Here is a 22,170-nt window from a genome sequence, read left to right on the forward strand (position 1 = left end):
TCAAAGCTGTGCGGCACTGGAGGCATTAACTGGCCGGCAGGAGATTCACTCTCCTCACTGACCAACAGTCGGTAGCCTTCATGTTTAATAACACACAGCGGGGCAAGATCAAAAATGACAAAACCTTGCGGTGGAGGATCGAGCTCTCCACCTATAATTACGAGATTTTGTATTGCCCCGGGAAACTCAACAATCCCCCAGAAGCCCTATCCCGAGGTACATGTGCTAGCGCACAAGTAGACCAACTCCGGGTCCTGCACGACAACCTTTGTAACCCGGGAGTAACTCGTCTGTACCATTTTGTCAAGGCCCGCAATCTGCTATACTCCGTCGAGGAAGTACGAACAATCACCAGGGACTGCCAGGTCTGTGCGGAGTGCAAGCCGCACTTCTACCGGCCGGACCGTGCGTGCCTGGTGAAGGCCTCCTGCCCCTTTGAACGCCTCAGCGTGGATTTCAAAGGGCCCCTCCCCTCCACCGACCAAAACACATATATTCTCAGTCTGGTCGATGAGTACTCCAGGTTCCCCTTCGCCATCCCATGCCCCGATATGACGTCTGCCATCGTCATCAAAGCCCTAAACACATTCTTCGCTCTGTTCGGTTTCCCCGCCTTTATCCACAGTGACAGGGGATCCTCAGTCATGAGCGATGAGCTGCGTCAGTTCCTGCTCAGCAGGGGTATCGCCTCCAGCAGGACAACCAGCTATAACCCCCGTGAAAACAGGCAGGTAGAGAGGGAGAACTGGACGGTATGGAGGGCCGTCCAACTGGCCCTACGGTCCAGGAATCTCCCAGCCTCTCGCTGGCAGGAGGTCCTCCCTGATGCACACCACTCCATCCGGTCACTGCTGTGCACCGCTACGAATAACACACCCCATGAACGTCTTTTTGCCTTCCCCAGGAAGTCCACATCCGGGGTGTCGCTCCCGACTTGGCTCGCAGCTCCAGGACCAGTCCTGCTCCGTAGGCACGTCCGACTCCACAAGGCGGACCCGTTGGTGGAAAGGGTGCAGTTGCCCCATGCCAACCCCCAGTATGCCTACGTGGCGTACCCCGACAGCCGCCAAGACACTGTCTCCCTCAGGGACCTGGCACCTGCAGGTTCCACACCCACACACCTCCCGGCCCTGTGCCACCCTCCCCTCTCCCGGCGCTCCCAGCATTAACCCCACCATCCGTCCTTCCCCTGCCCACGCCCGAGGATGAAGAGGATTTTGGCACGCTCCCGGAGTCACCGAACATCCGGCCAGCACCGATATCGGCCGCCACCAGTACGTCGATCCCAGCAGAACATCAATGCACCAGACTGGTTAAATCTCTAACTGACTTCAAAAGACATTTTTTTTCTGATCAAATACTGTAAATATAAATTCATTGCTGTATATAGTTCTTCGCCACCCCTGCCGAACTCAATTTTAACAGGGGTGAATGTGGTAAACCACTGTTACAGCTGTATTAGGTGATGTCAGGTAGGCCCTGTACTACACGTTCGCCAGTAGTCCCTGTCTGCTGGCTCCGCCCAGTAGGCGGCGTATAGATATGCGCGTCCTCCATTCAGCAGCCATTTCGCCAGCTGCTGTGGGCGGCCACACATCTTAGAGCAATAAAGCCTCAGTTATCTCCAACTGTAGTCTTTGTTCAATTGATTGTGCATCACAGGGGACACCCAAGGTGGCCGCTAACTGTGCATCCGTCACATGGGTAGGCCCCTGTACTCTGGGGTCTCCCTTCGCCCAGAGACAAAACTGGATAGTTACTTGCAGTGCTTCTTTGCTCCTAGCCCCTGGTTGCGGCCCTTTGTAGGCATATTGATGTTCTCGATCTGGTCCTATTTTTACCCCCCCCTCTCCATGTCCCCCCAGTTCCCCCCTTATCCCCCCTTTCCACGCCGCGGCCTTTGTCTGTTGTATACTCTTGAGCTAACTTTCCCCTGGTGTGGTGACCCCCCTCCTGGGAGCTACTGTCTCATTTCTCCCTTTTCCACTCTCTGTAGTTGCTGCCCATTCTTTCCCCATCGTACTCTGCACTCCTCTCGCGTGCCACTTCGCTTTCCCTTCTCCGCTGTTCTCGCTTTCTCGAATGTGGTCAAGATCTCCCGCGTGAAGCTGTCCCTCAGGTGGTGGCTTGTCCCTCATGGTGTGTTTTGCGTGGCGCGGGCGAGGTGGGAGAGGTGCTTCCTCTCCCCCCCTCGTCGGCTTGTCACCGTGCTGTTGCTCCTTGCGAAGGGCCTCTTATCGTTTCCTCTGCTGTTGATTGCCACGACAAACGTGTCTGCCCCAGCAGGGGTTGTAAAGAAGTGTTCCTTGCCTTGGTATGTGACCCAGAGCTTTGCTGGGTACAGCATACGAAAGAGCATGTCGTTGTTGTACAGGGCTGCTTTTGCCCTGTTGAACTCTGCCCGTTTCCTGACCAGGTCAATCCCAATGTACTGGTGTATCCTTATTCTATGTCCTTCCCAGCTGCAATTCTTGGACTGCCTGGCCCAGCGCAGGATTCTTACTCTGTCCTGGTACCGGTGCAGTTTGGCTATTACTGCTCTCGGTTGTTCCCCCGCCTTGGGTTTCGTACGCAGAGACCGGTGTGCCCGGTCTATTTCTGGTGGGTTGGGGAAAGTTTCTCTTCCTACCAGGTTGTCCAACATCTCGGCCACATATACCGCGGGGGCCGCTGCCTTCAATCCCCTCTGGTAGGCCCACGATTCGCAGGTTTTGCCTCATTGAGCAGTTCTCCTGATCCTCAACTTTACCCCTCAGACTGCCCTGCATCATGACCAACCTCGCAACCTCTTTCTCCAGTGTCATGATCTGATCACTGGTCGGTTGTGGCTTTTTCCATGTCCTTGAAGGTAGGCGCTTGGGCTTCCAGTCTCTTCTCCGCTCTGCTCAGTTCGAGCTGTATTTGGGCCAGGGTCTTGACCACTGCGGCCTCATTGTCTGCTTTCACTTCCGCCTTTATCTCCGGTTGGTGCTCCCTCAATGCCTCGGTGAAGGATACCTTCTAGCTCCCACTCCGGTGAGGAGATTGCTCGTGTCTGCCTTGCTCCTTTTGTTTTGGCGAAACTTGCGCTTCGCCGCCTCGTCCGCTGGTTAGGTCGTCCGAGTGTGGCCGTTCCTGGCCCCTTCCACTCCTGGTCTCTGCTTGGCTCCTGGTTTGGCCTTTTCCTGGCATATTTTCTTCTATTACTCCTCTCTTCCTGCCTTCCTCTGACTTATTAAGGTTGCGGAGTGAGTTACTGCATTTTTTTTGGCGGGTTTTCATTGAAAGGTGACTTATTTTTTGTGTACACGGGAGGAGAGCCAGCTGACTTGTGACTGCTTAGCACATCATCCTCACCGGAAGTACAGAGGTCCAATTAAAGCGTCGTAAAAGCCTGGGCTAATGTTTTGTTTTTGTTTGGATTGAAAGGGTTCCCTGTGGAGTAGTTAATTATGTCCCTTGTGTTTCAGCTTGTTAAGATGAGATAACTAATGAGAGGAGCTAGAATACCCGGCATTTCAGTTGGGAAATGGAAGTTAAACTATGAAAACAGTTTCTGAAGACTTCAGCTAGAGTTCCTGAACTGCTCCAACAGGATGCAGGTCTATTACTTATACCAGTGTCAATCTCTTAAGCAAGTGTGCCAAGATCTGCTAACTGTAGTTTAAATTGGATTGAGATCTGAGATGCTTCTGCTGTTTGAGTAGAAGTAAAGATAACAATTAAGGATTATTGTGTTATTACATTGTAAGCTATTTCATTGTGTGTTAAAGATATTTTAATACTGTTAGTAATAAAGTTTGTTTTAATGTACCATATCTCTATTTGTGTGAAATCACTCCTGGACTGAGGTATCCTTTCCTCACAGTCTTACAAAATTAAAATTAAATATTTGGTTTACGGTCCAGTATCCCAGCCACTGTTGGGGTCTGGCCCAGGATTGTAATACCTCAGCCCTAAGACAGTCTTTTCAATATGCCCCCTGATAGCATGACCTCAGCCTCAGGACAGTCTCTTAAATATGCCCTTAGCACCATGGCTTCAGCCCCAGGATTGTCTCGGGTTCTTTCTTGGGCAGTCTTTCAATACTCCACTTCCTTAACCACCCATGGTCCTGCTCTGTCTTCTCCTTCATATGTTATATATTCACCCTAATGCTGCCTTGGTCTACTCATCCCCACTAGTATCCCACCGTCCTTTCCAAGTCCTGCATCTGTCTCCCCCTCACTGGTGATATTGCTGCCTCTGCTTACCCTTGGTACAGCTTGTGGTACATTTCACAGCAAATCTCAGAAAGGTAGTGTCTACCTACCTTTAAGTTATTGATGATGTGATGCTCGTCAGGTGCACGTCACTTATATACAGTCAGAAAAGTAGGGCTGGAGAGTCATGCCGCAGCAGGACTTGAGCCTGGAGAGTCAAGGTATGGCAGGTCCTGGGAGGTCAAAGTTATGTTGAGCCCGGGGAGGGCTAAGTTGTGACGGACGAGGGGAGGGGATGGGTTTGTAGTGAGTATGTGGGAATAAGAATGAATGAGTGAATGTGACAGAGTGACAGACAGTGGGCGGAATTCTCCGGTCACCAACGGCGAAATAGTGTTCGGTAATTGGCCGGAGAATCCCTGTTTGTGCCGAAATCGGAGGCGGCGCCACTTTTACAATGCTCCGGCCCCTCAAAAAAGTATGGACGGCCTCCAGATGTCACCTGAAGTCCTTCCCCGATGCTCCGCCTGAGTTCCTGATGGCGTGGGTCACTCATGCTATTTTGTTTTGTGAACCCGGCGAGATGGCTGCGGACCGAGTCCACCCCTGCCACAGTCGGTGGGAATCGTTCCGTGGGCAGGGGGTCTTTGGCAGGGGCTGGGACACTGGTGGAGGGTGGCCAGGGGTGACGAGGAGGATAGTATGTGGTAGGCCAGGCCCGCGCGCTGCAGACACCATGTTGCATGGCCGCTGCAGGCCGCCGATGTGCGCATGCGCAGCCACGGACCCAGCATTTCTCTAGCTGTATCCGCAGGTAAAGCCAGGGTCTTTATGCTGCGTGCCTGCTAGCCCCCCACCATTCGGAGGATCGGTGCAGCTTTTGTGCCATTTTTTCTGCTGTAAAACGCCACTGTTCCCACGCCGGCGTCAGCACTTAGTCTTCAAATCGGAGGATCCAGCCCAGTGAATATGTGAATGAGAGATTGAGTGAGAGAGAGAAACTGAGTGTGGGAATGAGAGAGGGAGTGAGTGCGTGGGAATGAATGGGAGATTGAATGAGTGTCTGCCTTCCAGTCTCAGGTTTCTCACTCACTCTTAGCACCACAAACCAACGCAAAAGCCCATTCACAGTGTGTGAGGGTGAGTAAGTGAGCCCCTGAGACTGGGAGTGAATCGGACACACACAGACATCCTGTCACACTCGGGTCATTTTTATTAATTACTATTTTTTAAACATAACAATTTATTACTATAACATTGCTTTCCTATTGCTCAGCAATTGTTTATTTTCTTAATATATCAATTTTTAAGAAGTGCAGTTTTTTATTGTGCCAAACCGTGGGCGAGATTCTCCGCAAATGCGGAGAATCGTAAAGGCTGCCGTGGGACAGGCCGTGACCCATGGCAGCCTTCACGCCCACTTCCGGGGCCGATTCTCCCCCCTGGGCGGGGCTAGGAGCGCGGCCCCGTGCGTCACGGCGGCGCGGCCTTGACGACAGTCATCAAGGCCGCACGCCAAGCGTCACGGTGACTGACGCGGCCGATGACGTCAGCCGCGCATGCGCAAGTTGGCGTCTTTTCCCTCAGTCGCCCCGCAAGACGTGGCGGCTTGATCTTGCGGGGCGGCGGAGGGAAAGGAGTGCATCCGTTACGGGCCTATGCCCCCCTTGGCACGGCCGTGGTACTGCCGTGCCAATCGGCCCCCCAGATGCCCCAAACGGGCATCTGGCGCCCGTTTCACGACGGCAGCGAGCAGGTGTGTTTGCTGCCGTGTTGAAACGGGCGTGAAGCCCCGGCCGCTCAGCCCATCGGCCTCGGAAAATCGTCGCTCGCCGTAAAAAGCGGCGATTCTTGGCGTGGGTCGGGCGTGGGGTGGGGAGAATAGCAAGAGGGCATGAAAAATGTCGGGAGGCCCTCCCGCTATTCTCCCACCCGGCGTGGGGGGGCGGAGAATCGCGCCCACGCGTATCTTTCTGAAATTTGCTCATTGTCCCCTTCGAGTGAGCGAAAAGCTTGGACAAGTCTGACCAAGGCAGTGCAGTCCAGATCACAGCAATACTATGAACAAAAGAAAATATCCCCATATCCTGCCTAGTTTTTTTTGCCAAACCTAAACCATTTTTATTGATAGGTTTGAATCAATATGCTTAAAGTTTTGTCATAGAAATTACAGATTTTTTTGGGAATGTAGATGTAGTTTGTTCAGCAACTGCTAATATTCGAGGTAAAAAAGCTAAAGTTTAATAATTCCTTCATTATTGAGAAAATGCCAGTTATTCTCTTCATACAAACATGCATTTAATATATTAATACTTCTTTATTTTTAGGTTGTTGCAAAATTCCTTGACAGAGAGTTCAGGTCTTCATTCAAACAATGATGAAGAATATGCCTTTGCTGTGCAAGATACATTTCCTTTATCTCCGAAAGTTGCAAGCACAAGTCAAAGCATGACTTTCCATGACAGAGATTTCCCTTTGACTCAGTGTTTCAACTCAGAAAGTAGTCAACTTCTATCCAGCCACGTTTGTCAAGAGGAGTTTATGCATAATCTTTTGACTCCAGCTGAAACCAATTTTAAAATAAATGCTCCCTATAAAAGAAATGACATGCCTGGAACATCAGTGATAGGTTCGAAAAGTGTTATTCAAAACAGAAAAAATGAAAATATTTTCATACAACCAGCAGCCAATTTATTTAAAGAAGCAGTTCAGAAAGATAATTTTGGTGAAAGTAATTCACATGATGAGCAGTTTCCCGAAAGCAACTTAGAGTTCAATGTTCAGGAAAACAATGGCTTTTTCAGAGGTTTTGAGGAATCTTGGAGATCTTTGAACTGCAGAGGAACAGGTTGGTATTATGAACTACCATCTGCTACCTTTTTACATGAAAACTTCTATTACTTTGAATTGAAACCCTTTGCTTGGGAGGAAGTGCACAGAGAATACTGGGTTAGGTGAAGATGAGAAAAACCCGTAACTTATACATTTGATTGCTTTCCAATTGCAAATTTTAGCTAGAACTCAGCTCATGGTTTGTATAACTAATGCACACACAATGCACACATTAAGGAAATCAAATAAAATGGGGTGATAAAGCGAAACAAGCAAGACAGGAAACAAATTAATATTCTAAAGATTCAATTTTGAAAGTAAAACACTGGCACTAGCACAAAACAATATTTTCAAGTTCACATAGAGGATAAAGAAGTTTTAAAAAAAACAATATTTCTTGGCTAATAAACTACAAAATATATGTTCATTTTACCATTATATATAAACTTTACCTACTTCCTAGATGTTGGTTTATTAATTTCTGGAATAGACATTGAAGTAATCATGCCTAATTGAGACACAGTGAAGCACATACATTAGGGACATCTAAGTGACTTGCCTCAGATTGTTTTCCAAATATCCTTATTTTCAAAATGGTTATCGCATTTGTATTGACCGAACAATCTTGAAGAACCAGTTGAGATTATGATCACCTGCAACAATGCTAAGAACTAATGTTTTCAGTAGGGATTACAAAACTGATGGTCCAAGTTGAACCCGTACATTGAAGCCTGTTTGTAACAACACTTAAAAAAATGGACTACTAGGGCAGCACGGTGGCCTAGTGGTTAGCACAGCTGCCTCACGGCGCTGATATCCCAGGTTCAATCCTGGCTCTGGGTCACTATCCGTGCAGAGTTTGCACATTTCCCCCTGTGTCTGCGTGGGTTTTGCCCCCATAACCCAAAAATGTGCAGAGTAGGTGGATTGGCCACACTAAATTGCCCTTTAATTGGAAAAAATAATTGGGGTGTGCATATCTTTTGACATAGGAATTCGGAGCAGAAGAAGGCAATTAGGGTGGCACAGTAGCACAGTGGTTAGCACTGTTGATTCACAGCACCAGGGTCACAGGATCGATTCCTGACTTGGGTCACTGTGTGCAGATTCTGCACATTTTCCCAATGTCTGCATAGGTTTCCTCCGGGTGCTTCGGCTTCCTCCCACAAGTCCTGAAAGATGTGCTTGTTAGGTGAATTGGACATTCTGAATTCTACCTCAATGTACCTGAACAGGCGCTGGAGTGTGCCGATTAGGGGATTTTCACAGTAACTTCATTGCAGTGTTAATGTAAGCCTACTTATGACACTAATAAAGATTATTGTTCAGCCCTTTGAGCTGCTCCGCCATTCAATCAGATCTCAGCTGATCTCTTCCTGGTCTCAAATCCATCTCCCACTTGTTGGCTGTATTCCTTTAGTGTTTTTTTTATCAAAAATATATCTACCTCTTTATAAAACTATTTAATGACTCCAATTCCATCGTGTCAACAAGGTTGCTTTTGAAAGAAGCTGCTTCAGGGGTGATTCATACCTTGGATACCAGCATGGACAAAAAAGCGTTCAGTAATCACTCACCAAATGATTTTCAAACTAAAATGTTCAAAGTACGTACTAATTCTAAGTTTAGGGAAAGACTGCGCCCCATGTTTTAAACTGTGAAAGAAAATGGTTACGTTGAAGGCTGCCTGTGGTTTGTAATTTCCAAAATGTCTATGTCTTCAGCGTGTTGCTTATATGATATAAAATATAAATTATTTGGGGTCTCAATATCCATCAAAATTTTTGTCTTTGTGTTAGCAAACAATTAGTCAAATACCACGTGGAAATTAGCACAATCTTGGTAAGGAGTACAATGTGTTGACTATTGCAGATAATTATTGATTTGTGTACTACATTTTCCAGTATTTTGTGTCATTGAACACCATTTTACATGATGAAACAAGTCTGAAATGCAGATACATATGACTGATACTTTCAGTGATAAACTGCATATTCCTGCTTTAAACAGGCAAATTATTGATTCTAGTTATTGATTTTGAAATGAACAATCTTTCTAGTTCTCAAAACTTGAATCAATTAAATCGGTTTTTTTTGCAGTGCTGAATGATTCATTTGAAAGAAGTCAATCTCCCAGCTACTCTCCAAAGGAAACGGAAAGTTGTTGTAGTGTGTTTTCTGACGTGGTGAGTATAGCAGTATCTTTTAGAATTTTGTGATGTCTACTGATATGTTTAGCACTATGATAAACGTGGAAAATAGGTAACAAATAATAAAAATGCTCCTGACCTGACAGTACCAATGCAGAATCATTCGACTTTTCACCCTTTTGTTTTACACTCCGCAATTTTCTGGCAAACACCACTCCTATGCACCACCACCCCTTCCCCGTGTGGAAAATTGTCAGTGCTTCTGCAATTTCCCTTCTCACTTCCCTCACTATCTTTGGATGTATCTCATTCGGCCCTGGCGCCTTAGTAATTTTTAAGTACAGACAGACTATTGAATGCCTCATCCTCGTTAATTTTAAACCACCTAGTGCAAGGACCCTCCTGTTAATCCATGTCTGTCCCATGTTTTTTCCTTTTAATATCTTTTATTCTGCTATTTCAATTTTTGTACATGGACAAAATGTGCCTATGCCTTTAAGATGGACTTCACCTTTAATTTAGAAAAAGGAATCCAGCAGGATGTACTGACATTGGTGATGATTCATCTTGATGGACTTAGCTGGCAGTCAATGACCTATTTACTTTGCTGGGTTCTTAACTGATAACCTATGGTGTGTTGGCCTTTATTGGTAGAGGGATTGAGTTCCGGAGCCATGAGGTCATGTTGCAGCTGTACAAAACTCTGGTACGGCCGCATTTGGAGTATTGCGTACAGTTCTGGTCGCCTCATTATAGGAAGGACGTGGAAGTTTTGGAACGGGTGCAGAGGAGATTTACCAGGATGTTGCCTGGTATGGAGGGAAAATCTTATGAGGAAAGGCTGATGGACTTGAGGTTGTTTTCGTTAGAGAGAAGAAGGTTAAGAGGTGACTTAATAGAGGCATACAAAATGATCAGAGGGTTATGTGGTGATCACAAGTTAACTAGATGCAATACAACTGAGCAAACACTAGAGGGAGCACGGGAGAGCCATATAAATACACCGGGACAGGAAGTGAGGACACACTTCACGGAAGGCAGAACTTGTAGCAGGACACAGACACACAAGCAGGCAGGCAGGCAGGCAGCACTTGAGGTAGCCGTATGTTAAGCTCTGAAGAGAGAACAAATTCACAATAAAGCATCTTCTCCACATTTGAGACTACGAGCTTTATTAAGACACGAGGAACAACACAGGTTAGATAGGGTGGACAGTGAGAGCCTTCTCCCGCGGATGGAGGTGGCTAGCTCGAGGGGACATAGCCTTAAATTGAGGGGTAATAGATATTTGACAGACGTCAGAGGTAGGTTTTTTACGCAAAGAGTGGTGAGGCCGTGGAATGCCCTACCTGCAACAGTAGTGAACTCGCCAACATTGAGGGCATTTAAAAGTTTATTGGATAAGCATATGGATGATAATGGCATAGTGTAGGTTAGATGGCCTTTAGTTTTTGACTTCCCATGTCGGTGCAACATCGTGGGCCGAAGGGCCTGTACTGCGCTGTATCGTTCAATGTTCTATAATCTGTGCTGATTGGTATTGACCGTTCGGGAATGTTCTACCAAGAACAGGAAGCTTCATCTGGTTTTTAGTTTTGTTTTGAACTCAGAGCTGAAGGAGGCTCTTTTAAATTTTCTGTCCCCAATTAGGCAAAATCTCTCTCAATCGCCCAATTGGAGTTTCTATTTTCTTCTCAGTAAAACTGGAGAATATTCTAGTGAATCTGAAAACCAAGTAAGATTACAATTCAGACTGAGGACTGGGTTTGAGGGAAGAGAAAGAAAATCTTGGAGATCCAGACAAGCCACTGGCTGATGGCTGGGTCAGTAGTTTAAATCTTTTTAAAACTCTCAAATGGGAAACTCTATTCTCGGGCGAAATTCTCCGACCCCACGCAGGGTCGGAGAATCGCCTGGGGCCGCCGAAAATCCCGCCCCCGCCGTGGCAGAAATTCTCCGTCACCCGGGAATTGGCGGGGGCGGGAATCGTGCCACGTCGAGACCCCTGCGGCGATTCTCCGGCCCGCGATGGGCCGAAGTCCCGCCGCTGGGAGGCCTCTCCCGCCGCTGAGGTTTGAACCACCTCTGGTGGCGGCGGGATCGGCGGCGCGAGCGGGGCCCTGGGGGGGGGGGGGGGAGGGCGTGGGGCGATCGGACCCCGGGGGGGGGGGGGCACAGTGGCCAGGCTCGCGATCGGGGCCCACCGATCGGCTGGCGTGCCAGTGCCATGGGGTCACTCTTTCTCTTCCACCGCTGCCACGGCCTCCACCATGGCGGAGGCGGAAGAGAATTCCCGGCACATGCGTGAACCGGCGAAGGCCTTTCGGCCAGCCCCGGCGCCGGGCGTCAAAGGCCGTTGGTGCCGGTTTTGGCGCCAGTCGGCGTGGTGCCAACCACTCCGGGGCGGGCCTAGCCCCCAAAGGTGCAGAGAATTCCGCACCTTTGGGGAAGCCTCATCTCAGACAAGCTGTTGGTCATTCTGCTGGAGCTGGAAACAAATAAGAATTATACAAGCCAGAGGCTGTTTTTTTGAGTGAAGGCTCAGATTAATAAAAGTCAAAATGACTCCCCAGAGGAATCCTACAGCCTGGGAGTTCAGATTGAGTTTTTCAGCCAGAAGATCCGCGTTAGCAATCCAACTGATGAGTTCCAATACTCCACGCCCAAGGATGATAGCCAGCTACAACAATTGCAATATCAGAAACTATGACTCTCATCTCTTTTTTTCATTTTAATTGCTATCATTTTACTCCTTTCCCTTCCTGTGTGTGTGTGTCTCTCTCTTGTGTGTTTAGGTAGAGAGTGAGACAGTAAAAGGGGGAGTAGTAGATTAGCTGGCCGTTATTCGATTAGAATTATTCTATGTCTTGTCTCTATTTTTGTTATAAGTAATAAGTTTTGTATTTCACTTACAAGTCTGGTGCCTGTAAGTCATTGGAGCAGTCAAGGGCCAAAGATTTCAGAAATGTTATGTGAATTAATGGTTAATTCACTTGGATTTGGATTTGTTTATTGTCACGTGTACCGAGGTACAGTGAAAAGTATTTTTCTGCAAGCAGCTCAACAGATCATTCAGTACATGGAAGAAAATTAAACAAAATTCAAGAAAATACATGAGAATACATAATAGGGCAACACAAGATATACAATGTAACTACATAAGCATTGGCATCGGTTGAAGCATACAGGGTGTAGTGTTAATGAGGTCAGTCAATAAGAGGGTCATTTAGGAGTCTGGTGACAGTGGGGAAGAAGCTGTACTTGAGTCTGTTCGTGCGTGTTCTCAGACTTCTGTATCTCCTGCCCGATGGAAGAAGTTGGAAAAGTGAGTAAGCTGGTGGGAGGGATCCTTGATTATGCTGCCCGCTTTCCCCCGGCAGCGGGAGGTGTAGATGGAGTCCATGGATGGGAGGCAGGTTCGTGTGATGGACTGGGCGGTATTCACGACTCTCTGAAGTTCCTTGCGGTCCTGGGCCTAGAAGTTGCCATACCAGGCTGTGATGCAGCCCGATAGGATGCTCTCTATAGTGCATCTGTAAATGTTGGTAAGGGTTAATGTGGACATGCCGAATTTCCTTAGTTTCCTGAGGAAGTAAAGGCGCTGTTGTGCTTTCTTGGTGATAGCGGCGACATGAGTGGACCAGGATAGATTTTTGGTGATGTGCACCCCTAGGAATTTGAAACTGCTCACCATCTCTACCTCGGCTCCGTTGATGCTGACAGGGGTGTGCACAGTACTTTGCTTCCTGAAGTCGATGACCAGCTCTTTAGTTTTGCTGGCATTGAGGGAGAGATTGTTGTCGTTACACCACTCCACCAGGTTCTCTATCTCCCTCCTGTATTCAGACTCGTCGTTATTCGAGATCCGGCCCACTATGGTCGTATCGTCAGCAAACTTGTAGATGGAGTTGGAACCAAGTTTTGCTACGCAGTCGTGTGTGTACAGGGAGTAGAGTAGGGGGCTAAGTACGCAGCCTTGCGGGGCACCGGTATTGAGGACTATTGTGGAGGAGGTGTTGGTGTTCATTCTTACTGATTGTGGTCTGTTGGTCAGAAAGTCAAGGATCCAGTTGCAGGGTGGAGAGCCAAGTCCTAAGTTTTGGAGCTTTGATATGAGCATGGCTGGGATTATGGTGTTGAAGGCGGAGCTGTAATCAATAAATAGGAGTCTGATGTAGGAGTCCTTGTTTTCGAGATGCTCTAGGGACGAGTGTAGGGCCAGGGAAATGGCGTCTGATGTGGACCGGTTGCGACGGTATGCGAATTGAAGTGGGTCAAGGCGTTCCGGGAGTATGGAGGTGATGCACTTCATGATCAGCCTCTCGAAGCACTTCATTACAACTGACGTCAGGGCCACCGGGTGGTAGTCATTGAGGCATGTTGCCTGGTTCTTCTTTGGTATCGGTATGATGGTGCTCTTCTTGAAGCAGGTGGGGACCACGGAGTGGAGTAGGGATAGGTTAAAGATGTCTGTGAATACCTCTGCCAGCTGGTATGCGCAGGCTCTGAGTGCACGACCAGGGATCCCGTCCGGGCCCGTCGCATTCCGTGGGTTCACTTTCAGGAAGGCCGATCTGACTTCGGAAACTGTGATGGTGTGTATGGGTGAATAATGGGCTGCTGGGGCACTCGACAGCGGATTGTTGGTTACCTGCTCAAACCGAGCATAGAATGCATTAAGTTCATCGGGGAGGGGTGCGCTGCTGCCAGAGATAATGCTCGGCTTCGCTTTGTAGCCCGTTATGTTGTTTAGTCCTTGCCACAAACGCCGAGAGTCTGTCTGTGACTCTAGCTTAGTTTGATATTCTCTCTTGGCATCTCGGATGGCTTTGCGGAGGTCGTATCTGGATTTCTTGTATAGGACAGGGTCGTCTGCCTTGAACGCCTCAGATCTGTCCTTCAGTAGGGAGTCAATCTCGCGGTTGAGCCATGTGTTGAGACTCCAGGATCTGTGGGGCTGGAATCGACCACACAGTAACCCAGGGTATTGTAATACTCGTGTCTGAATTACTTTCACTTTCACCATGGCCTGCTTAGCATTTTCTTCCTTGGTGGACACACATGGAAAGTATTCATTTAATACTTCAACTATGCCATCTGCCACCATGCGTGATTCCCCTCTTTGGTCCCTCATCAGCTCATCTCAATCTTTTACTATTTATATACCCATAGAAGAGTTTGGGATTCACTTTTATGTTGGCTACCAGCCTTTTTTCCATATTCTCCCTTCACCTCGCTTATTTGCTTTTCACCTCCCCTCTGTGCCTTCTTTATTCAGCCTGATTGTCAATTGTATTCTCCACCTAACATCTGTCACAAGCACACATTTTCTTAAGCATCTTAATTTCTGTCTCCGTTGTCATCCAGGGAGCTGGATGACAAAATTGAGGTATTTTAGGCATATAGAAAAAGTGACATTGTACAGTACAAAAAAGAAGTCAAGACACAAATTACAAATTAAACATCGTACAAACCACGGCTCTGTTCACGCACGGACCTGCCTCAATATCCCCCTACTCTACTTTACCTTTGCCCCTCCCCCCGCTGACGCTTACTCCTCAGCTAAGAAGTCAATAAATGGCTGCCACCTTCGGGCGAACCCTAGTAGCGAACCTCTCAAGGCGAACTTGACTCTCTCTCGGCCAAGAAAGCTCGCCATGTCCGATAGCCATACCTCATCCCTCGGGGGCTTTGAGTCCCTCCGTGCTAACAGTATTCGCCACCAGGCTACCAGGGAAGCAAAGGCCAGAAAGTCGGCCTCTCTCTCTTCCTGGACTCCCAGGTCCTCCGAAACCCCAAAGATTGCCACCTCCGGGCTCATTACCACCCCAGTTTTCAATACCCGGGATATGACATCTGCGAATCCCTGCCAATACCCCCTGAGTTTAGGGCACGACCAGAACATGTGTACATGGTTAGCCGGCCCTCCGGTGCATCTAGCACACTTGTCCTCCAGCCCGAAGAATCTGCTCATCCGGGCCACCGTCATGTGGGCCCAGTGCACGACCTTAAACTGGATCAGGCTGAGCCTGGCGCATGTTGCGGTCATGTTTACTCTGCTCAGGGCTTCTGCTCAAATACCGTCCTCCAGCTCTCCCCACGAGCTCCTCCTCCCACTTAAGCTTCAGGTCTTCGGCCTGCATATCCTCAGCTCCCATTAGTTCCTTGAAGATGTCTGAAACTCTACCCTCTCCCACCTCTCCCACCCCTAGAAACTACCCTGTCCTGCCTCCCCTTTGGCGGGAGACGTGGGAAGGACGGCACCAGTCTGCGTGCAAAATCCCTCACCTGCAAGTATCTAAAGTTGTTCCTCTTGCCAGCCCAAACTTCTCCTCCAGTTCGGAAAGTTCCCTTCCAGGAACAGATCCCCCATCCTCACAATCCCCGCCCTCCTCCACAGTCGATACCCCCCTGTCTATGTTCCCCGGGGCAAATCGGTGATTGCTGCAGATTGGGGTCCACACCGATCCTCTTACCTCCCCTACATGCCTCCTCCACTGGCCCCAGATCCGAAGAGCCACCACCACTATCGGGCTGGTGGAGTACCGTGCCAGCGGAAGCGGCAGAGGCGCCGTGACCAGGGCTGCGAAGCAAGTGCCCCTGCACGAAACAGCCTCCATCCGCTCCAAAACCGACCCCGCACCCACCATCCATTTCCTTATCATCGCTATGTTGGCCGCCCAGTAATAGTTGCTGAAGTTCGGCAGCGCCAGCCCCCCTTCTCCTCTGCTCCTTTCAAGCATCAGCCTCTTCACCCGCGGGGACTTCCCTGCCCATACAAATCCCTGAATAATTTTATTCAGCCTCTTAAAGAAGGACTGCGGGATAAAGATGGGGAGACACTGAAAAACAAACAATAACCACGGGAGAATCGTCATCTTAACAGTCTGCACCCTCCCAGCCTTTGTTTGTTCTTTCAAAGGAATATATCTTGACTGTGTCCAAACTATCTCTTGTAAGATAGACATGGCGGGGTTCATTAAGTTGGAGAGGGTGAAACTCGCCCTCAGAGGGTCGGTGCAAGGCTTCTTTAGGCGGTGGCAGCCTTTCCTGGACTTTCTGGCAGAATGGTAGGGAAATAGGCCGGCAACAGCAGCAACCTGGGGGGGGGGGGCGGGTTTGGTTCGGTGGGAGGGAGCATTGTGTACAGGGGTTTGTTGGATGTGGCGGGTGTTATCTCCTTTTTGTTGTTTTCTTTTGTTTGTTTTTGTAGTTGCCGGGTTGTGGGGGGGGGGGGGGGGGGGGGGGGGGGGTTGGGTTTTGTTCTTTGCTTTTTACTATGGTTGTTCGGTTAATATTGTTTTTGTTGTTAATATTTTGTGAAAATCTTAATAAAAATTATTTTAAAAAAAAGAGTATCGCAAATATCATGAGAAGTCTCACGCGAGATTCAACGGCCTCATCCCGACACCGAATCAGGCACGACGAGAGCACTGAATCCCGCTCAATATGTTAATATGCATTTTCTTTGTTTCTTTACTTTCTTTTCATTTGTGAATCCATGCTAAGAAATAGGGAACATTGGAACAGGAGTAGAGGTTGTTTAATGCCTTGAGCTTGTTCTGCCATTCAGTAAAATCTGGCTGATCCGCAACCAAATTCCACCCACCTTGTCCTATATCCCTTTGTAATTTTGGCTAACAAAAATCTATCAATATTTGCCATTTGTGGAAGAGTTCCAACTTCTGAAATCCTTTATATTTAGAAATGCTTTCCTAATTTCCTCCTTGCTTTAAAGGTTAGACTATAATCTTCTAGTTATTAGACTCCCAACCAGTGGAAATAGTTTCTCTCCATCATATCCACTCCCTTCAATATCTCGAATCTAGTTTCCACAATGTGACCACTTTCCACTCAACAAACATATAGAGATGAATCTAGTTCTAGGAAATTAAATGGGGCATATAGTTGTAAGGTTGAGGGAATAGGAAGAAATTACCTGAATGTAATTAGGCTGGTTTAGCACAATGGGCCTAACAGCTGGCTTATAATGCAGAACAAGGCCAGCAGCGCGGGTTCAATTCCCGTACCAGTCTCCCAGAACAGGCATCCGAATGTGGCGACTAGGGGCTTTTCACAGTAACTTCATTGAAGCCTACTTGTGACAATAAGCAATTATTATTATTGAAGTAAAAATTGAAAGAGGTAGTCACTGAAGAAGCTTGTCATTTCGAGTCAAATAACTAAGGTGAAAGGAAAATCAGGGTAGACAAAACTGACAGAGGAAGTCATCCAGAACAGTGACTAACCAATAGAAGCTTTCAAAGTGGAGATGATTAATGTTAAAATTAGACATACCCACATAAGTAGCAAATGGAATGCAAGACCTTGATTAAGTAGAAAACTGAAATATATAGGGTTAATATAAATAAATTCAAGCAAAGAAAGCATAAAAGCAAAATAATAGGCAGGGAAATGTTTTAAAAACACATTGGTAAGTAGGGAGATTAAATCTAAGGCCGGGATTCACCCTGATATTGCAGATTATTAAATGCCAATATGGGGTGGGAAAAGTAGCATTGAAGTTGCCTATGGCACAGGTTCCATGACACATTCGCTCACCCCACCATCAACTCAGACACTCAATGATCCGGGGCACCTTTTTTTAAAGGCCACCCCAGTGCACAGCAAGTAAACCAGTTTACCCAGCTGTCCCTGGTACGATCTGGGCACAGGCATGACCCTCTCCTCACTGAATGTTCATACACCTGAACTCCCCAGGAGGTCTGCTTACCAGGAGCATGATGTGGAATTTTCACCTGAGGAAGGAGCTGTGCTTTGAAAACTTGTGATTCGAAACAAACCTGTTGGACTTTAACCTGGTCTTGTAAGACTTCGTACTGTACAAGGAGCATGGCTTCAGAAATCAGTTGTACTGCGCACCTTTCTGCAACCACACTGCTGTGGATGGATTTTTGATTGTGGGGAGGTGGGGGAGAGTGATTCCTGTGTTTTGGTCTGATAATAATATGTAAAATTATTATAATGATGGTCCCAACGTGGAAAGTTGGGAAATGTGGCCCGTAACTGACCCGGTTGATGGTGGGGGGGGATGTAAAATTAAATGTTGCTCTTTTCTTGTGATATTTTCCACTCCCGTCACTGAACCCGCCTGATGCAGATAGGAGTGGAGATCCCTGTGCAAGTATACTGTTGTATTTTAACTAGCTAAAGTGCACTTTATCTGAGTGCATTGAATGGGAAGCCATTCTGTTAAGTAATAAGCTTGCAGAGTTATTTGAACTGAAAGAAATAAGTCTTAGCTGTTCATGTCCGATATATCTCGCTAAGTCCAGTCAATGATTTAGAAGTGCACTGGAATGTTGCAGTGTAGCTAGATCATGAGTTGGATTACTGAGTTTGCCACGAGGGTTTGATTCTGTTCCACTGTTTCATCGCCATTTATGTCATTTCGACTTGTTGTTTATTTTCTCTCCATAACATATGAAGGATGATCACTTATTTGTAATTTGCCATTTGAATTATAGGATTTAATCTAGGCAGAAAACATATATTATGAGATTCCCATGAGTGCTTGTTGAACAGCAGAGCTTTCCTTAAAATGTGCAAATGCATTACAAAATGTCCCACTGCATGGGCACGTATCATACCCTATTTGACAATGGGTCTCCCAGTTGGAGATGTAGAGCTCCAGTAGCAGTTTCAATTTTTGCAGTCAAAGTATAGTAGACATTCCCCATTTGTGCACCTGCTTTTATACCCTATCTCTAGGCAACACCTTCCAACAGCTGTCCTCCTAAGCCTCAGTTTGCTCATTAACCAGACAACTGGAAGTTAGATCGATGAGCTAGATTCCCAACAATAAAGCTGGAACCCTGCCCTACTCCTTGTGAGCTGCTTAATCTAGACCCATAAAAGCAGGAGCTTGGGCAGAAACCCATAAGGCTCTTTCCCCAAGATCATGATGGCATGCATTAGATTAATCTCCCTGCAACTATTAGCCATAACTATACCTCAATAGTTATCCTGGAGTGATTTCTAAATTAGGTGCAATAATAATATGAATTGGTTCGCTGCAGTACTCATTTACCAATTATTTTTAATTTTTCAGTCAGAATTAGATGGCCAAATCATGCAGTCAGATGTTTCAGCTACAAACAAAGGCACTGCACTGGAAAAGCGTTTTGATGTCCAGCCTGACAGAGAAAACTTTAAAGTCCAAAATGTCCCACAGAATTACCTCAGAGAAACCAATTGTACAGGCCAATCTTGCTCTTATCCTCTCAGTAAAAAAGTCACTAATGCCTCAATTGCGTTAAACATGGTTACGAGTGAACAGAAGGAAAAGCCAGATCAGTTTGTTCCATCCTCATCAATGAATTGCTCATCAGAGACTACCAACAGCAAGTCAGTTCAGGTTCAAAATGCATGGACACAAACTGAATTTTCACTCATATATATGAAAAGATCAGACATTGCCATACAATGCAACTTGTCAAATGCTACAAAGTGTCTCTCCTGTCAAAGAACCAAGCAGTCTGATTAGTGACAGCAGCAATTTTGTGCATACCATTAGGGGACAGTATAGCCCATCAAATAAATACTCTCATTGTTCTGATGTATCAACTAAGAAACCAGCAGCACTCTCACTGAAAATGATCTAAGTTTTGGCAACAGTTTTGAGCAAATGGATGAGACAAAATGGCTTGAATTCAAAGGAGAAGGGAATACTAAAACTACCACCAACTATAATAATTCTTTGTTCCCCTGTAGCTGCAGCGAGAATGAAATTTAAAGACCAGAGAATCAACAGATAAAACAATCCCTTCAAAATGAAAATGAAGTCTGCAACTTATCTGGAATTAGCAAGTCAGTTGTCTGGAATATACAACGATAAGTCTTAAAAGCAAAGTTATTGCCCTTCATAGTGGCGTTCATTTTTATTTTGGGTAGCTGTGGTTTATATCAGGATGGTGCTTCACCTTTCCTGAGCTTTCATTGTAGCACAACTTTGTCACTCCACTGATGGGTCAGTGGATGCATGCATTGTCTCTAATAGAACTAAGCTATTTGAAAAAATAAATCAAACTTTTGATAACGAACCTGCAATGAGTTATTTCATTCATTAATACAGTGGGAAGTTAAATTGATCTCAGAATGTTTCTACTGAGATAGGTCTCTTTTGCTTTTAATCATTCTGAAATATCCCTCATATGGAATAGTGGGTGGGATTCTCCATCCAGCGACACCAGAATTGCAATTGGGGAGGGGGGTGAATCGTGCGTGAGCCGAAAATCGAGTCTCAACAACAGTGTCAATGCTTTCTACTCTGCAGGTACAGTAAATGTCGTTGGCATATCAGTAACGGGCGTAACCCGGTATTCTCTGTGACTCCCGCAATGCTCTGCCTCCACAAGAAGGAATTGCCCAACAGCAAGATTCACTTATGGTTTTAAAAATGAGGAAACGGGCACTGTGGCTGCTGAGGGAGAGAGAGGACGTAGGACATGTTACCAGAGGTGCGACCGTGGGCTGCCGGTCCAGCTGTTGGCTGGGGCGTACCTGTCAGCGTTGGGGTGGAAGCAGCGAGGGGTGACCAGAGGATGGGCCATGGGATCGGGGTGACCTCCCCGGGACCGGATTGTCCAGACACGGACCGCCATTGCCAGGGCCTACAAAGGCAGCCACCTTAGAACATAGAACAGTACAGCACAGAACAGGCCCTTCGGCCCTCGATGTTGTGCCGAGCCATGATCACCCTACTCAAACCCACGTATCCACCCTATACCCGTAACCCAACAAACACCACCCCCCCCACCTTACTTTTTAGGCCACTACGGGCAATTTAGCATGGCCAATCCACCTAACCCGCACATCTTTGGACTGTGGGAGGAAACCGGAGCACCCGGAGGAAACCCACACACACACGGGGAGGGCGTGCAGACTCCGCACAGTCAGTGACCCAACCGGGAATCGAACCTGGGACCCTGGAGCTGTGAAGCATTTATGCTAACCACCATGCTACCGTGTTGCCTGTTCCTTGCTGTGTACCTCCCTGACTGTGGCCCGTGGTTGCGCAGAGTGACACCGGTCGTATGGGTGCTCCACCGCCCATCCCATCTCTGCCCCACCACCTCCACAATCAGGTGCCACCGATGGCGGGGCATCACATGGCCCACCCAAGGGCAATGCCCACAGTAGGTTCTATGGTATGGCATCAGATGAGGGTCACAGATTGTACCTCAGGCATGGTTACAGCCAGCCACTGGCACCCCTGCCGGCAGGAACGGGTGCTGGGGCCAGAGGTCCCCACGATGCCAGGCACTGACGGTGCCAAGAGTGAGGTGTGGAGGGCAGAGTGCCGGGGTGGGTGTGGTGATGGGGGAGGGAAGGGAAGGGGGACATTGAGGGAGCAGGGGCTGAACTGCAGGCCTGGGCCACTGTGCAGCCTGTTGGACTTGATTAGGCATGGGGGTACACACCATGACAACATGTCTGTCTTTCAATCCCTGCAGACAACAGACTTTTGAATTCAACCAGGAATGGTGGCCTTCATTCTAGCACCGCAGCCCTGGGAGATGTAGTGAGGCTGTATGAACAGGAGCTGCTCAGGGAGCACCCTGCAGCAGAGGAGCCTGCTCCAGAGGAACAGGAGCTAGCCGGTGAGAATGGAGAGCCAGCCGCCCAACTGGCTGATGTTGAGATGGGAAGGAGGCACCGCCTCAGTCTTTGTATGTACTCACAGCGCCTGTTAATCGAGGACCTGACGGACCGGACATGCCGCTGAAGGCTCCTGCTGAGCAGGAGGAGTGTGTGATCTGCAGGATCATGGCGCAACTGGCACTGAGGGTGTATGGGGGAGGACACCTGCTCCCGGTGGCCGTCAAGGTGACGTTCACCCTGAACTTTTATGCCATGGGGTCCTTATGGTGCTGAGTGGGAATATGTCTGGACTCTCACAGATCTCGGTGCACAGGTGCATCAGTGCCATCATGGAGGCCCTACATGTCCAGGTGCCTCAAAACATCCATTTCAATGTGAACCGAA

General features: G+C 47.7%; 1 protein-coding gene across 3 annotated transcripts in view; it reads left to right on the forward strand.

Moving 5' to 3' along the window:
* Positions 1–20,217, forward strand: part of LOC119973666 (uncharacterized protein C12orf40-like) — a 196,699-nt gene extending 176,482 nt beyond the window's left edge. Inside the window, exons 8-10 of one of the 3 annotated variants that reach the window (XM_038812050.1) lie at positions 6,509–7,029; positions 9,113–9,198; positions 19,235–20,217. In XM_038812050.1, coding sequence (XP_038667978.1) covers positions 6,509–7,029; positions 9,113–9,198; positions 19,235–19,669 — 1,042 coding nt within the window. In that variant the 3' untranslated portion in view covers positions 19,670–20,217. The remainder of the gene's footprint in view (positions 1–6,508; positions 7,030–9,112; positions 9,199–19,234) is intronic. The other 2 variants (XM_038812051.1, XM_038812052.1) reach the window with 2 other exon arrangements.
* The last annotated feature ends 1,953 nt before the right edge of the window (positions 20,218–22,170 follow it).

The sequence above is a fragment of the Scyliorhinus canicula genome, chromosome 11, assembly GCF_902713615.1.
Source record: "Scyliorhinus canicula chromosome 11, sScyCan1.1, whole genome shotgun sequence".
In the NCBI taxonomy this organism is placed as follows: domain Eukaryota; kingdom Metazoa; phylum Chordata; class Chondrichthyes; order Carcharhiniformes; family Scyliorhinidae; genus Scyliorhinus; species Scyliorhinus canicula.